Source organism: Ictidomys tridecemlineatus, chromosome 3 (assembly GCF_052094955.1).
Source record: "Ictidomys tridecemlineatus isolate mIctTri1 chromosome 3, mIctTri1.hap1, whole genome shotgun sequence".
Taxonomy (NCBI): Eukaryota; Metazoa; Chordata; class Mammalia; order Rodentia; family Sciuridae; genus Ictidomys; species Ictidomys tridecemlineatus.
Window position 1 is genome coordinate 192,632,950 of NC_135479.1, and position 17,128 is coordinate 192,650,077.

The 17,128-nt window shown below is 36.9% G+C and overlaps 1 protein-coding gene across 3 annotated transcripts in view; it reads left to right on the forward strand.

The window, feature by feature from the left end:
• Positions 1–17,128, forward strand: part of Cxadr (CXADR cell adhesion molecule) — a 60,714-nt gene that overhangs the window by 13,114 nt on the left and 30,472 nt on the right. For all 3 annotated transcript variants that reach the window (XM_078044482.1, XM_040286956.2, XM_005324311.4), the window contains exons 2-3: positions 12,043–12,209; positions 15,189–15,393. In XM_078044482.1, the coding sequence (XP_077900608.1) occupies positions 12,043–12,209; positions 15,189–15,393 (372 nt within the window). The remainder of the gene's footprint in view (positions 1–12,042; positions 12,210–15,188; positions 15,394–17,128) is intronic.

Genomic DNA, 17,128 nt, shown 5'->3' on the forward strand with positions numbered 1-17,128 from the left:
AATCTCTGTGCGGTGTTCACTGATTGACTCTTACACCCAGGATCAATGTGGCTGAGGAGTCATCTGCCTGGGTTTGTAATATTGTTCCATTAGTTCACTGTCCCTTTTTCTACCCCCTAAAATGGGAATAATACCAGTAGTACATCTTTCAGGGAGTCATTCATTATGAGACTGGAAAGAAGTGTGAACAAGGTATTTTGAAAAATGCTTTACTATTTGTTGTTGAGATGATGGTTTCCCCACTTTCATCTCAGCTTATTTCCAGTGCACTTGCTTTTTTTATTTTCAATATTTTTATTTTTGGGTTTTAGGTGGACACAGAATCTCTATTTTACATTTATGTGGTTCCGAGGATTGAACCCAGTGCCCCACGCATGCTAGACACGCACTCCACCTCTGAACCACAATCCTGGCCCCGTTGCACTTGCTTTTTGATTCTCATTGTGGATAGGAAGCCAGGAGTTGACATTTTTTAAAAGTACATAGAAAAGCAAAAACTATCCTTGTGGCATTTCACTCGTTGTTAGTAATTTATTTGTTGATTTTCTTAGTTCTGAGCACATATTAGTATTCTACATATGGGAATTAAACCACTAAAACTCCTAGACAGCAGAGGGCCTAATTTCTACCTACCCTTGTTTTCTTATCTCCCTTAAAAATGTTTAGAGGCCCCGTTGGAGTAGTTAATTATATTAACATGTTTAAAGTGTCTTTCTTTTTTATTAATAGAAATAGGAGCATTTGCCATTTAGGTAACTTTCACAAATATCTAATCCCAAAGCAAATTTGGTAAGGAGCAAGTTGGCACAGATGGTTGAGGGGGAAAGGATATAGTACTGCTGTGCTTTTTTTTTTTTGCATAGGTTTGGAATGTCTGCAATTTGCCAACCTAGACATCTATAGTATTTGTAGTCAAACGCACACAAAATTGTCCTTGTCCTTATCAGTCCCTTAAAAATACTAGTTCCTGGTTTTTCTAATTTATTTCTTAAAATTTCCCTGGTGAATCATTTTTCACTATTATGGTTTGATATTAAGGTTGATGAGTTCTGGGATCTGAACTCAGCAATATTACTGAATGTGTCCTCTCTAAAATAGTGACACTGATGACATGCTCTGACATGTCTCAAAAAGCTTAATATTAAGTAAGTTTCACATAACACTTGACATTGAAGTCATTCTAACATCCTTTTGAAAAAAAATATGCAAGACTTTTGGAATGTGAATGTAAAGTTCTTTTATTATTATTTCTAGTTTTTTTTTCCCTTTTGCTAGTATTTTGGGATAACTAGATACTTTGCATAAATGTGAAAATTTTTTTCTTTGTGCTTCATTTTGTGTTAGAGATAGTTGAAAGAGAGTCACACAAATTTTCGTTATATGTAGTTGTGCTTTTAGAATAACTTCATGCAAACGTTTTTCTTAACACATTTCTCTTGTTAAAAATACCCTATCGGTAAAAATAGTAAGTATTCTATTCCATGTATAGCAGGCAGCAGTGACCAGGATTGTTCAGCTCCTTCTGAGCCATACTTCATGACTGATTTCTTTTCTTTCCCTGCAGGTCTGATGGTCCTCTCTGCCATCCCTATTCCTCTTTCAGATAGCTCCTTCACTTCACCTTCCCTTTGCTCTGAGTCCCTTCCCTCCATTTGCAATTTAGTTACAAGTTTTATCCACTTGCGTGGTCCACAGCCCATTGAATGAGGCTTAGGAATGCCCCCCCCCCCCCCGCCCCCCAGGTGAACTCGGCAATATTATCAATGTTACCAGGACCTTGTTAAATATGTGCTTCATGAGAGGTATATGAAACAATTACCTGTAATGGAGAAATTTGATAATGCAGAGGAGGAAGCAGTTAACACTGCTTTTGGGAACCAGGGAAATTTCAAAGAGGAGAAGACAGGTTAGATGTACTTTAGTGAATGGCTGGAGGTGCTCTTGATTGGAGAAGACAGAGCAAGGAAAAAATAGACCTTTCAGACCTAAAAGACAGAGCATATACCAACATGGGTGTTCCACAACTATAGACTTAGTTATTTTTGTTCCCTTAATGCTTTCTCTGATTTATTCCCTCAAAGATTGGACCTAGACCAGGACATTTTTACTATTGTGGTTACAGCTTTAGTAGAGAAGGGACTTAACTTATTCTTGTCTACTTTTAGTTGCATTTTATCTTGTTAATTTCCTCCCCACCATTTTGGAATATTTCATCTTTCATCTCTATAGTGTATCTTCTTTTTTTTTTTAATGAAGGTACTTAAGCTTTGCTTTCTCTTCCCTCAACATATTTCAAACATGTTATCTGCTTACCTCTAGACATTCAAAATTGTTTGGTTGGTGTTTTATTCTGTTGTAATAAGCACTTTCTTGATTGCTTAGCTCTCGAGACAGGTTATATAGTTGCTTATCTCAAAATTCGTAGCCCCTTTCTGCACCCAGGTGAAAAGATGTCACCTGTCACTGCTTGAATTCTACATGATATACTCTTTAAAATCCTTGTACATAAGCCATCACTGTCCAGATTTCCCATTTAGTATCTTGATTAGATAAGTAAAAACATAGAAAATGTTTCCAAACATTCCTTTGTTTGTTTCCTTATGATAAAACAAAGAAAACTTTCATTCAGCAAGTATTTAGTGACTTCTAGCTGAGTACTTGAAATTTTTCTGTACCAAAGGAAAACAGTGATGATCAAGACCATCATGGTCTCTGATTTCAAAGTCAAATGTGAAATGGTCACTAGAGGTGGTCAGAGTAAAGCAGTTTTTGGAGATCTCTATTTGTGATGGTGGCATTATCATTGGCCTGAGGAGTGCATGGAACACCTAGTTCAGTCACATATGGCACAAGAGATGCTTTCTGAGAAAAGACTGAACTGAGGCTGTGGTGGTAGGAGTTATCCTCAAAGATAGGATGGAACAGAGGAGGTATCTTAAAAATGTGCACATGCACAGTGGGGAATGAAATGTAGCATGCTGTGAGAGTGGGAGTAGGAAGAAACGAAGGGTGGAGGGTTTCAGATCACACAGGGCATTGGAGGAGAAGTCAAGTACCTGAAGCAGTGTGGAGCCATTGGAAGTTTTCAGACATGACAGTGACATCTCTTAAAAAACAAACATACAAAGCACTCTATAGAGAACACTTTGTAGTATGGAGAATAGGTTTGAACGAGAAGCGATGGATACAGGGAAGCCAATAGCAGGCTCTGTTGAGGCTGTGGGAGAGGTGATAGTGGGCTGCATGTGGATAAAAGTGGTTGGATTTGGAATATATTAAGAAGGCAGAATTAACAGGATGTAATATTTGGTAGAGTGAAAAAGGAAGTGAATGTTGCTGCCCCTTTAAATTTATTTCCAGGTTGATGCAAATCAATTGGTAATGCAGATGTTTCTTGTATCCATGATCTTACACAGGGCTTGATTGCCACTGGTGATGGTGGTAGGTCTCAGCACCAAGATTGGGCATGAAGGAGATTCAGTGTTTTGCTGGGGGAACAAACTTGATGTCACTGGGCCCCTTTCCCCCAAGTCAGGTATGTGGGTTGAGTTCTGAAATTAACCTCATTTTCTTACACCATAAAGGGTCTTCCAGCCCATTTTTTATTTTTAAGAGAGAGAGAAGAGAGAGGGAGAGAGAATTTTTTAATATTTATTTTTCAGTTTTTGGCGGACACAATATCTTTATTTTATTTTTATGTGGTGCTGGGGATCTAACCCAGCGCCCCGCGCATGCCAGGCGAGCGCGTTACTGCTTGAGCCACATCCCCAGCCCCTTCTAGCCCATTTTTAAAACTGTTGGTGGTGTTGCGCTTTGCTCATTCTAGATCCTTAGGGGATCTACAAAGATCACTCTTGCCTAATCAGTTTTTTTTCCTGCTTATGAATTTTCTTGCCTTGTTTTCTCGTTTTTCTTATACCAGTGACTTTTTATTATCAGTTACGCCCCTTTTCTCCTTCTTATGGGTCTGGAATAAGTAACTGGTGTTATTCAACATTTACCCAGATTTCACATGAACAGTTCCTTGGTGTCATTGTCTGTAACACCTATTTTATATATTTTGTAAAGACTAAATGAAGGTGTGGGGGGCCGAGGGCAGAAGTTAATTGGATTAGACAAAGGGTAATGAAGGGAATGGGGAAAGGGAATAGGAAAGATAGTAGAATGAGTCAGATATAACTTTTCTATGTTCAAGTATCAATACATGGACAGTGAAACTCCACATCATGTACAACCACAAGTATGGGATCTTAATTAGTATTTAACTTATATTCCATGTATGTATAATATGTCAAAATATATGCTACTGTCATGTATATCTTTAAAAAGCACAAATAAAAAAAGATTAAATGAAGTAATAAATGTAAGGCTCCTTGATAGTGCCTACTTAGAGATAAGCGGTAAATTTAAATTTTCATTTACTCTATACCTTAATAATTATCGATTATTTTTACTTCCTTGCCTGGGAGGGTTATTTAAGGAATTCTCTCACAGTCATCTTTACTGGCTGTGGATTGATTTGACTATGGATTGATAAGTACATTTCCCCATTGTTTTGTGAATTTCCAATATGTTTTTTAAATCCTCTTGAGAATTTTTGTCCTGTTGAACAGTGTACCTCTTTCAAGGAACTAAAACACAAGGTAGTGTATATTAGGCTATTCAAGTGGCCATAACAAAATACCATACACTGGATGGTATTGGTTTTTGTAATAAAAAAATTACATAATTAAAAAATAAAAAACTTGATTTTTATAATACTGGAGGCTGGGAAGACTAAGATCAAGATATGAGCAAGTTTGGTTTCTTTCTTGTTTTTAAGCAGCTGCCTTCGAATCATTTTGGTCCTCTCCAGGTGGAGAAAGAGTTCTGGTGCCTTCTTTTCCACCAGTTCTGTCAGTACAGAGCTCCACCATTATAATTTCGTTTAACCTTAATCACTTGAAAACCATATATATATATATTTTTAATTTTAATTTTTTGTGGTACTGGGGATTGAACCCAGGAATGCTTTAACACTGAGCTATACCCCCACCCTTTTTAATTTTTTAGTTTGAGATAGAGTCTCACTAAATTCTTCAAACAGGCCTCTAACATGCAATTCTCCTGTGAAAGGCCATATCTTTAATGCAGTCATATAGGGGATTGGGGCTTCCATATATGAATCTGGCATTCGGCCTATAACACAGTTCTCTCCCATAAGTATTTTTATTATATTAGTGTGTTTATTATCACACATTATTATATATTTAAAGCCATGTGTTTTTTTGTTTGTTTGAAAGATATAATTTAATTAGATGATTCATCTTGTTGTCAGGTGAATGGAAGTAAATCATAAGTGGCAGTGTTTTGTCTTACTTCCATTAATATGAAGGAAGTAGATTGTATGGCTTAAGCCAAAAGCCAAATTTTTGCTGGAAGAGGAGTTCTACCCTGATATAGTTATTCTAGGTTTTTATCACAGGGAGATGAGCTTGGATTATTTTTACCCTAACTTTCCTGCCTGTTATTTGAAATTTAGATTTTTTTGTTGTTGTTGTTGTTGTTGTTGTTGTTGTTTCAGAATATATCAGGAAATAAGATTGTGTTGGTAAATGATATTCTCACTCATGTGAACTCTTCATCCTGGGAGTTCAGTCCACAATTGTCAAGTTGTGCTAAAACTGTCAACATTCCCCAGGCCTTCTGTTGATAGTGGGTTGTACTGATTGACTTTCCATGTTGCCACAGTTTCCAACAGAGTCGCCAAGGTTGCCTTTCTTCTTCTTTTTCATCATTATCATCATCATCATTGAGCCAAACACTGGGCTTTTTATTTTATTATTTTGAGATAGGATCTCACTAGAAAACTTTTCTGCTTTAGCCTTTCAAGTAGCTGAGGTGACAGGACAATGCCATCATGCCTGACTTATTAAAATTTTTAAACACTGAGTTTTATATGAGAAATAAAGTATTACATTGTTTGAATTTATATTTCTTCAGTTATGAATGTGGTTGCATATTCTCTCATTGTCTTTTTTAATATAAAATTTGTATCGCAGTTTTAGGTTTACAAAATTGTGTAGATAGTCTAGGGTATTCTCTTATAACCCCTTATAACCACCTCTACACATAGCCTCCCTCATTGACATTTCCTCTCAAGGGGTACATTTGTTAGAACTGATGAACCTGTATCCACACATTATTATCACCCATGGCCCATAGTTTACACTAAGGTTCACTCTTATTGCAGGTTCTTATAGATTTGGATGAATCATAATGACATGTAGCCACTGTTGCAGTGATATAGAAGAATTTTGTTGCCCTAAAAATCATTGACTCCACCTTTCATCCACTCTCCTCTCTAGCCCCTGTCAACCAGTGATCTTTTTACTGTGTCTATAAGTTTTGCCTTTTCTAGAATGTTGTATAGTTGTAATTGAACAGAATGTAGGATTTTCCCATTGGTTTTTTTTTTTCACTTAGTAATATACACCTTAGGATTCTTCCATGTCGTCATGGGTAGGTTATGCATTTTTTGTTTGGTGTGCATTCCCACGAAAGTATACGTTTGAATTAGGAGGCACATGATGTTCATTTGTTCTGAAGGTAACTTTGATCATTTGGTTAAGGTGGTGATTACGTGAATTTCATGTTGTGAAGTTTTTACTTTTCTCTCTGTAATTGATAAATATTTTGTGAGATTTTTTGACATTGTGTAAAACATCCTTTTTCTGATACTCTTACACACTAATTTTCAGCATCTTGCTTGAAGCAGTTATAACTCTGATTTTGCTAAATGGTGATTTTCTAATTGAAAGTGTTTATCATAGTCAGATTTTTGGTTTTCCTTCATAGGTTCCTTTTGTCTTTTTCTGCTTTTCTCAAAACACTTAAAAATTCTCACATGAGATATATCACAAAGAGGTCTCTTTTTTTAAGAAGCAACCACAAAATTTCCTGAAATTATAATCATTCCTAAAATTATAACCCATAATTGCCATACTTACTTTGATTTTTAAGGCTGGAAGGAAAAGATCCTTTAAATCATCTAGGTTAACAAGTAACTTAAACTTGGAAAATCAGGTTAAAGAAATCAAGGCTTGTCGTCTGTTCAGAATATTGCCTGCCTTCCAAAGGACTGGCTCCTTTCATTGTCCCAGGTTATACTCTATTCTTAGTTTAGAAACCAAGCTTCTAAGGTCTTAGTAGGAGGTGACTTTAAGGGCTTAAAAATACTCTTTCATGGACTCATGTCACTTTGATGCTCAGATAGAAGTCAGACTAGACAGCAGAGTAGTTCTAGAGAGCCAAATGATTTGGTATTTTGAGATTTTTTAAAAAGCAAGTAGAAAACCAGTAGATGTTATTTTAACCATTGCCAATGTGGGATGTGGTTATATATTGTTTATATACTCCAATATGAACCACTTATTAACTGGACTCTAAAATACACATAGCTTATGTATGTGCTACATATTTCATCACATTCTGAATGTGAGGTTGAATAATAATATAAGATTTGAAAATTGATTTAGTTTTCAAGTCATCTTTGAACCTGCAAGTGGCTTGCAAATTAAATTATCACTGAATTTGCTGCACAAATAAAATTGGGCAGTATTTGGAAAGAAGCCTCAGGACACTACATGAGACCAAGTGTCTGCCCTTTGTCTCATACAACTAGTGACTGTTGGGAAAAAAAAAAAAAAACCCTATGTGTCTGTGAGAAGAGACCTTTCATTGTTGCTAGGAAACCCAACTGTTTTGCACAATCTTGAGATTTCAATTCATTTTTAGTTCAACACAAGAGCAGTAGAATGTTTTAAACATTGAAAAAGAAACCCTGACAATCATCTAAAAATCTGTTTACAGTTTCTTAAGCAGTATAGTTATCTCTCGATATCTGTGGGTTTTGGTCCAATGGACCCCTCACAGATTTTTAAACCCACACATGCTCATATTTCTTATATAAATGGCATAGTATTTCCATGTAACTGAAGCATGTCCTCTGGTAGACTCTAATCATCTCTGGATTACTTATAATAACTAATACACTGCAAATACTATGTAAATAGTTTTTAAACTGTTTCGGTGATAAGGGTAAGAAAAAAGTCTGCACGTATTCAGTATAGATGTAATTTTAAAAAATGCATATTTTCAATCCAAGAATAGTTGAATCTGTGGATGCTAAACCCACAGGTGGATGGTCATCTGTATATAAATAAAATTTCACAAAAAAGTAGAAATGGACATTTCCCTTTCTCAAAATCTCAGCTCTCAAAACTAATTGCTGTAATCAGTTCAGCCTATATTTTTACAGATTTGTATCCAGATACTGTTATAGTTTGGATCTGGAGTGTTCCCCGTAATTTCACAAATTGAAAGCTTTTTGGCTAGACTCTGTTGGTGTTTGGAAGTGGTAGAAATATTAGGGGGCAGAGCCTAGTGGAAGGAAGTTATGTCACTGGGGGCGTCCCCTTGAAGGGTATGTTGTGACCTTAGCTGCTTCCTCTCTTTTTCGCCACCATGAAGTCAGCAGCTTTGCTCTACCATGTGTTTCTCACCATGATGATTTGCCACACCACAGGCCCAAAGCAACCATTGAAAACCATAAGAATAAATCTTTCCTCCTTGTAAGTGTTTATCTCAGGTATTTTATTACAGCAATGGGAAATTCACACACACACATATAATATTTTTTTAAGGTGGTTGTACAAAATAAAAGTATTTTCTCTACGTTAAACAAGAAAGAATGAAAGATAATGTCAAACTAGGTTGCATTTTATTCTGATGACTTTGTATAGTGTTAAGTACTGAGAGCATGAATTAGACTTTGAATGGTTATACATTTAGATGTCTAATCGATGTCATTTAAATTTTTTATTTGATTTCTATAAAATGAAAACTCCAAAAACATATTGTGACCATGAAGTTTTAATTGTTATTTATAGTAATTTGGCATTCTCACTTATGTGGTTTTTTCCCCTTCATATTTTTGGACTATGTCTTGATTCATTTTGAAAAGGAATTTTTATTCTGGAGTGTACTTATGGTATTCTTATCTTACTTGGTACATATTAATACTAGACAAATGCAGACAGTAAATTCTAGTAGCTATTAAAAGGACTTGAAGTAGCGGGAATTTCTTATGGTATATTAATGCTTTTAGAAAACATTTTTAAAATTTATCAAACTTATATAATCTAGTTACCAGTTATTTTCCACTGAATGCAGGGAACCACCTTAATAGGTAGATGTATCCATGATTTCTCCCAGCCTTAATGGAGCTAATGATTTAATGGCAAACCAATTCCTAAGAAGACAAGGTAGGAAGATAATGGGAAGAAGATAAGCTCATCAACATCTAGGAGATGTGATAAAACCCTGGATGCAATCAAAGTCAACTTCACCATAAAATTGATAGATGTGGGGGAGGGGAGAAGAATCCAAGTAACCATATGCTAAGTGCCAAATAGGTGACCCAGATGTTGTAAAGTACTGTGAGCATTCATAGAAGGAAGGACAGAAAATCATTGTCAGGTGGAGAGTGATGAATGCCTAGAGAATATGGTAGGAATGGAACTAAGTTTATTAGAAATGATAAAAAGAATTAATTCAGAGGTTTAAATATTGGTTCAGAAACATTTGCAATTGCACACATAAGTATAAAGTAACATAATTTTAAATAAGATATGTGGGTATGAAGAGGAGATGGAGTAATTTGGACTTTTGGTAGTGATTTGGTCTGAACCAGTGGGTTTGGATGGTGTATCATCAATATTTGCTGTATAACAAACCAGCCCCATCTTAAGAGGCTTTACATGAAAGTCATGTATTCATGATCTTGCACAATGCTCGGCTAGATTAGGCTGGAATTGAAAGTACTGGGCTCATGCGTGGGACCTGCAGATAGTGAACTGAACTGGGGCTGCGTGTTCTAGGGTGGCTACATTTGGGTGGGGGAAGCTGTTGGTCAGACTGCAATTCTTTCCCATGTGGTTTGATACGTAGTGGCTGGAGTCCAAGGAGGGGAGGATGAGCACAGAAAGTGCTCTTGAGAACTGAAGTCTCAGTTCACACAGCACTCTGGCCACAATCTATTTATTGATTAAAGCAAGGTCAGACTCTTTATTTTATTTCATTTTGGTATTGGAAATTGAGCCCAGAGGCGCTTTACACTGAGCTATATCCCCAGCACTTTTTAGTTTTTATTTTGAGACAGGGTCTCAGTAAGGTATTTAGGACTTCAATAAGTTGCCCACACTGACCTCGAACTAGCAATGCCTCTGCCTTAGCCTCCCAAGTCACTGGGATTATAGGAGTGCACCTCCTTGCCCAGCAGATGTGTTTATTTTTATGGGTGGAAGCAGGGGGACAGGAAGGAAAGAGAGGCAGGCCTCTCCCAGCTCATCATCCAGCCATGAATGTTGGTGTCAGGCAACAGGGTGGTCCAAGTGGCAGTGCTGCTTAATAACAGACAATAGTGGAACTTTGGGTTCTGTACACATTAGATGCTTGAGTTTATACTTAAGAAGATGTTAGGTTATCAACAAGGAACCACAGATGTGACAGTTCGTGCTGTGCATACTTTCATATTGTAAAGAGTAAAAAATACATGTTTTATATGATTTTTTCTCTTATAGATGAAAAACTAGAATAATTTTGTTTATGGTTTATTTCTACACTTTATGCATCTAGTATTATAATAAACTATTACATACAGTAGTTATATATAATAATATAGTACACGTGTAACAAACTATCATATAGTTCATATAATAATTTATATATGTACATATATATATGTATGTATATAAAATTAACTATTAGCAAGGAGGAGACTGTGAGATCTTGCCTAATTGCAGGTTAAGACCTCTTTAACGAACCTAACTGGAAAAACGTTTATGGTAATTTTTTTTTGTAGCTTAGGATATCTTATTTTACATATTTTTCAAATGTTGCCATCTAGCATTGATTTTTCTCTTAATTAGGATGTAAATGAAATTTTTGTAGAATACAAATTTCAGAATACATTATGGGATTTGAAGATATCTTTTTAAATATGATTGGTAGCTTTTCTAGAAGGAAAAAGTAAGGGGTGAACAGTACAAAATGTCTTAAAGATAATATTGAAGTTAATTATTTGGCAAATTAAAAAAAATTCAGTGATGGGTCACTTAATGATGGAGGTAAGTTATGAGAAAATGCATTCTTAGTTGATTTTGTCATTGTATGAAGAGTGCATTTACATAAATCTGAAAGGTACAGTCCATTATGGACCCATGCTATATGTTGTACCCACTGTTCCTAGGCTATAAAACTGTATAGCATAGTGCTGTGCTGAATACTGTAGGTAATTAAGACAAAATGGTGTTTGTGTAGCTAAACATAGAATGGGTACAGTAAAAATACTTTAGGTAATGGGAATTTTTCAGCTGCGTTATAATCGTATAGCTCCACTGTCAGATATGCAACCCACCTGACTAAAATAGTTATGCAGTGCATTACTGTGTATAAATCAAGTGTTTCCTTTCATTTTGAATTGTCCTCATTGAAATTTCTTGCTTGTAAATATTTAAGCATTTAATAGAAACTGGATAATCGAGTTTAATAAAATTTTAGAATTAAATAAGGCAGAAAATGTGTCAAAATTTATCAGCTTGTGCCCCATGAACAATGAGTTCTCAGTGCTTCACGGCAGTTTGGCAAACATGAATTAATGTAGCCTTGAATCTGGATGACATAACTGACCTTTCAGATACTCTGCCTAAATACATTTTTAAACATCTGCTGGTGTGTAGAGACCCTCTGTTAGTAGAAACTTTTTAATTTTTACACAATGCTGCAAAGTTCACAGGGCTCTTACAAGGAATTGTATGGTGTCAGATAATATTAATAGTGTGATTCCATTTTTCTGATGGCACTGCTTGAATTTGAGCTCCATCCTTCTGGACCCAAACCCTCTCCTGTGTCCCTCACATCACTGTGCTCCCTTCAGTGGCTGCAAGGCCATATGTCAGAATCATCACAGATGCTCAGTTCTGTGTGTGTTTCTTTATACAGATTTCACCAGAAGTCTGAGTATCACCACTCCTGAACAGACGATTGAAAAAGCCAAAGGGGAAACTGCATATCTGCCATGCAAATTTACCCTCAGTCCAGAAGACCAGGGACCACTGGATATTGAATGGCTGCTCTCCCCGTCCGATAATCAGAAGGTGGATCAAGTGGTGAGTCTGATATGTGCTTATTCGCTAGTGGATGTCTGTGCCTCTGTCTCCTGTGTCCATCACTGCTTATCACATAGATGGGGTATAAGCAGCTGGGAAGAGAGCCCCCTAACTGCCCAAAAAAACTGGGTGCAGATGAGGAAGGCGGTCACACTGGTGGACACTGAGGACTTCTGAAATGGAGTGGAATGGATAAGTGTCCTAAGATTACAGAAGGGGACAGTCACTAGATTTCTTTAAGAAGGCTTCAGAGAGGAAGAGGAACTTGTGAAAATTCTGGAGATTTGGGTTTGAGGCAGGGCATAGGGAGAGTTGCCTGGGGTAGGCAGACCACTGCTCTGATGGTGTGGGCAAGACAGGAGAGTGTGGACTTCGGGGCTTCTGTCTGAGGCACACAACACGTGGGAAGCCTGTGACAAGTGTGTGCAGAGACTACAGCACGGTGTCACCTGAGCCTGGAGTGTCCTCATGGAAGGAAGACCCAGATCTTCCTGGCTGAGTGACAGACACAGCCTTGTTCTCCACAGGAGTTGTGAGATGGGTGTGAAATTGGGTGCTCGGCCTTTAGTGTGTCCATTTCTGGGTTAAAAACCTAGCCTCAAACCTAAAACACCGTAAGATCTGACTAAAAGAAAAGTGGAAGGATTAGAGAGCGATTGCAGGAGAAGAAGCTTAATAATTTAAGAATTATTAAGAATTTCAGGTATATATTATGTTAGCTGAATGTGTATCTCAGTTTATTTAAGCTAGTAGACAATGGTTACAGATGAGAATTTGGAGGACTGGGCTGGAGAAATTTTCATCCTTACTCCTGTGCAGTTACTTCAGTTAGCAGTTAGCATGAGCTGCATGCAAGGCAGGGTTTGATATGCTCTGTACAGTCCTTCATGGCTGCCCATCTAGAATATATTCCGAGAAACTTGAGATGGCTGTGAAGTAATCTGATGATACCACCTTTGTGTATATGCACTTCTGGTGGACCGAAATATTGTTATGTAGTTTGTGACTTTATATTGTTTAAGCCTTAAAACAATGCCCTGTAGTGTTGGTTTTTTCCCCCCTTTTTTCACTGAGCTGGTTTTGAACCCAGGGCCTCATGCATGAGCTCTGCCATGCAGCTACATCCCCAGCCCTAAAGTGAGAATTATTGTACATATGAAAAGGAGGAAAAAGGCCCGGAAATTTGAAGAAACCTGCACAGAGTCACATAAGTGACCATAGATACGGTAGAGATTTTAATCTAGGTCTCTGTTATTCTCACACCTGCACTTATTTAAAAAATCTATTGCACTGGCCTTTCCTGCCTCCCATATTACATAAACCTCTGTTTCTTCATATGTGCAACAGGGACAGATATACCTACCATTTCAAGGTTGTTTTGAGATACTGTATGCACAGGCATGTTGTGGGCTGATACAGAAATGTCAGTTGTGTACTGTGCCACATCAAATAGATCAGGCTTACATCTTAGCTGTGTTACCGGGTAGAAGTTGGTGTGTGCAAGCCACTAGCTCTCCTTAGGCTAATACATGAGGACATGTAAAATTGCCTGGTAAATAAATATTAATTCCTCACTTTGTGACCCCTTCTTGGGAAGATACTAAGGTAGTTTACAAGATAACTACCAGTGAGGACACATCTTGTTTGCCAGGCCTTTCTACTAAAGTGTGCATGTAGCAAAATGAGCTACTGAAAGTAGAATAGATTGAGCTTTTTGGCCTTTCACAGCAAATAAGCCAGTAGTTTAATACAAAGGATGCTAGAGCAGTCCATTTGTGGGATTCACAGTGTTGCTGCTGACAACTGGGTGTGGCAGGAGGATGGAGTGAATAAAGTAATCGTGTGTGTGGCATGAGCCAGCTGGGGACCGTCCACCTGATTTTTATATTTACTTAGCAAACTGGTTTGAGTTCATCCTAGTTGCAGATACTTGGTATAAGTAAAAGATCTTTAAGGGATTAAGGATGGGATCATTGTGGTAGGGGAGGTGAAAATAAGAAAAGAATCCAAATTCCTCCATTCAAGAGGTTCCTAAAGAATAAACAAGGTATTTTTAACTGGCATTTATTCTGATTATACTGCCTATAATCAGCATCTCAGATTTAAAAAAAAAATCACTTGCAGGGTAGTTGTACTTGTTTTCTTGATTATTATTTGAGTTTGGCACTCACTGCTCTCTGGCCCTTGAGTCTCACGTGACCCAAAGAAAGAATTCATTAGTTCCTCCAAGTGATAATGTGAAAAATTATGAAATGTTTTAAACTAATTTTAGAGATTATTTGAGTTGGTTACCACAGTTTGCTTCTAAACCAAATTTAACACAGATTTTCTTTCTAAATCTAGCTTTTAGTGGTTCCCATTAAAACCTATCAGAGTGCATTGCTCTGAAAATGCAATGTAATAGGAAATGGTCTTTGCTTTTAGTCACAGAAGATTCATTGCCAGATCCTGTTAACCTGAGTCCACTTATCTCGGCCTTCTTTTATGATTTTTGTATATTAGAGTCTAGAACCCTCAAGTGCTTTTAACTATTAAGATTAAAAGCAGTTTTCTTTTTTGTTAGATTCTACAGGTAAATTATGATAAATCTTTTGGGGAAGGGGCAGTATATGTTTGATTTGTACCCTAAACTGACGCACTGTAACCTTCGAGGCAGTGGAAAAATAGAGTACATAGGAAGGAACAAATTTGCACCCTTTTGCAGTTTCACTAAATCTCTTTCTTGCATAAGAGTGTGTTATATAGTAATGTTGAGTGTGCTTTCCTCCATTTAAAATGGGAGCATGGGACTATATTCAAGGATCCCATTGATCTCTTTCCATTTCCTGATTCTGTCATTTGGATGGTGGTTAAGTTTTGTCTTAATACAGTGTTTTTCTTCTTTTTCTGTTCTTGGATTCTACAATGTCATAGTGTATGCAGAGATCCTTTAATGATTCAGGTGTTTGTCCCACTGTTTTTATTTTGGCTTTCTTTTAGATTATTTTATATTCTGGAGACAAAATATATGATAACTACTATCAAGATCTGAAAGGACGAGTACATTTTACAAGTAGTGATCTCAAATCTGGTGATGCATCAATAAATGTAACAAATTTACAGTTGTCGGATATCGGCACATACCAGTGCAAAGTGAAGAAAGCTCCTGGTGTTGCAAATAAGAAATTTCTGCTGACAGTTCTTGGTAAGTTGCTTTATTTGTGTTAACGGGTTACTTGGTTTTAGAGTCAGTGGTTATAGTATGGTAGTCGCAGCATTTATGTGAGACAAAGCTTAAGTTTCATAGAGTAACAATTTTAAACATTTGAACTACTTCTGATGTTAGTTCTCAAGGAACCTAAGACAGAAAACCCAGTATTGGTTTTTTTGGTTTGTTCATTTTTTTTCTTTGTTTAGGATAAGGAAAATAAGAAGTGTCCCACTTACTTGTGAAATTCTTAAGAGTTTAAAAATAAGGGGCTGGGGATGTAGCTCAGTGGGAGATTACTTGCTTAGCACATGTGAGGCCCTACGTTTGATCCTCAGTATTGCAAGTCAGTCAGTCAGTCGATCAATCAATCAATGGAAGTATCTTGTGGCCAGGAGATAGAACTCTTCTATGGTTTGAATATGGTTAGTCCCATCAAAACTCACAGACTTAATTTCCTAATGTAACAGTATGTGAGAGCTGAGTAGACCTTTAAGAGTTAATTAGGTCATGGAGGCTCCCCAGGTAGTCCCTATGGTAGTGGATTAGTTCTCATGACAGTGGGTTGTTAAATGGGTCATCTTCATTTCCCTATTCCTTTTTTCCTCTGATGCCCATTTTCCTTCTGCCATGAGGCCTTCTGTAGAAGCCAAGCAGATACTGATGCCATACTCTTGAACTTTCAGAAATGTGTGTGCTAAATAAACCTCCTTTCTTTATAAATTATCCAGCCTCAAGTATTTTGTTGCAGCAACAGAAAACAGACTAAGACAAACCCTAAGCCAGGAGTTAAGAGATCTAAGTTTTTTGCCTTGTCCTCATAGTTAAATAGAACCTGCACATTTCCTTAAGTTTTAATTATTAAGTCTATCAGATCTCATTCAGTTCAAAGTCATTTCTGTGTGCTTTAAAGTTTTTACCTTTGTTATTCAAAGAATAAATGAGGTTTCTATGATGAATAATTGGAGAATAATGCAGTGTGGTAGCAGGAGTACTGAATTAGAGCAGGGCCATTAAACATCAGGTCGTTTTTTGAACCCCAAGTATCAATGTCTTTCATCCTTCAGGTGGAGGAGTTAGACAGTTGCTAGAATGTCTTGAGGTTCGTTTGGTAAGGAGGTGAATGTAAGTTACTTTCTAAACTGTCCAAGACTCCGGATTCTGTGATAATGTGTGTAAGCATTTTTAATCTCTTCAGATTGAGAAACTCTGAAATTTCAGATTATAGCGCATAAATAAACTTGTAAAATTTTGTTTACACAAAATGTATGATGGCTACCATGTAGAAAAATACAGCTGTCCAGTTCTCTATTCTGAGCCTGTCAGTCCTCCTGTTCTGTGACCTCTAATTTTGTTCTGGATGTCATTTGGAGATCTACTTTTTGTAAGAAATGGTGACTGCTAGAATTGTTTAGCATACCCAGAAAATAAAAAATCAGGGAGTGTCTTCCCATGTCAAATGTTACCATATTCTTTTGTTTTAAAGATCTGGTTAGGGGGGCTGGGGTTGTGGCTCAGTGGTGGAGCACTTACCTAGCATGCATGAGGCACTGGGTTTGATTGTTGGCACCACATACTAATAAATAAAATAAAGGTCCATCAAAACTAAAAAATATTAAAAAAAAAAAAAAGATCTGGTTAGGGATAGGATAGAGAAGTAAATAGTTGTGTTTGGGGCCAAACTCCTTTTGAACACCATCTCTTTTCTTAAGAATGAGTATCAGAACAGGGA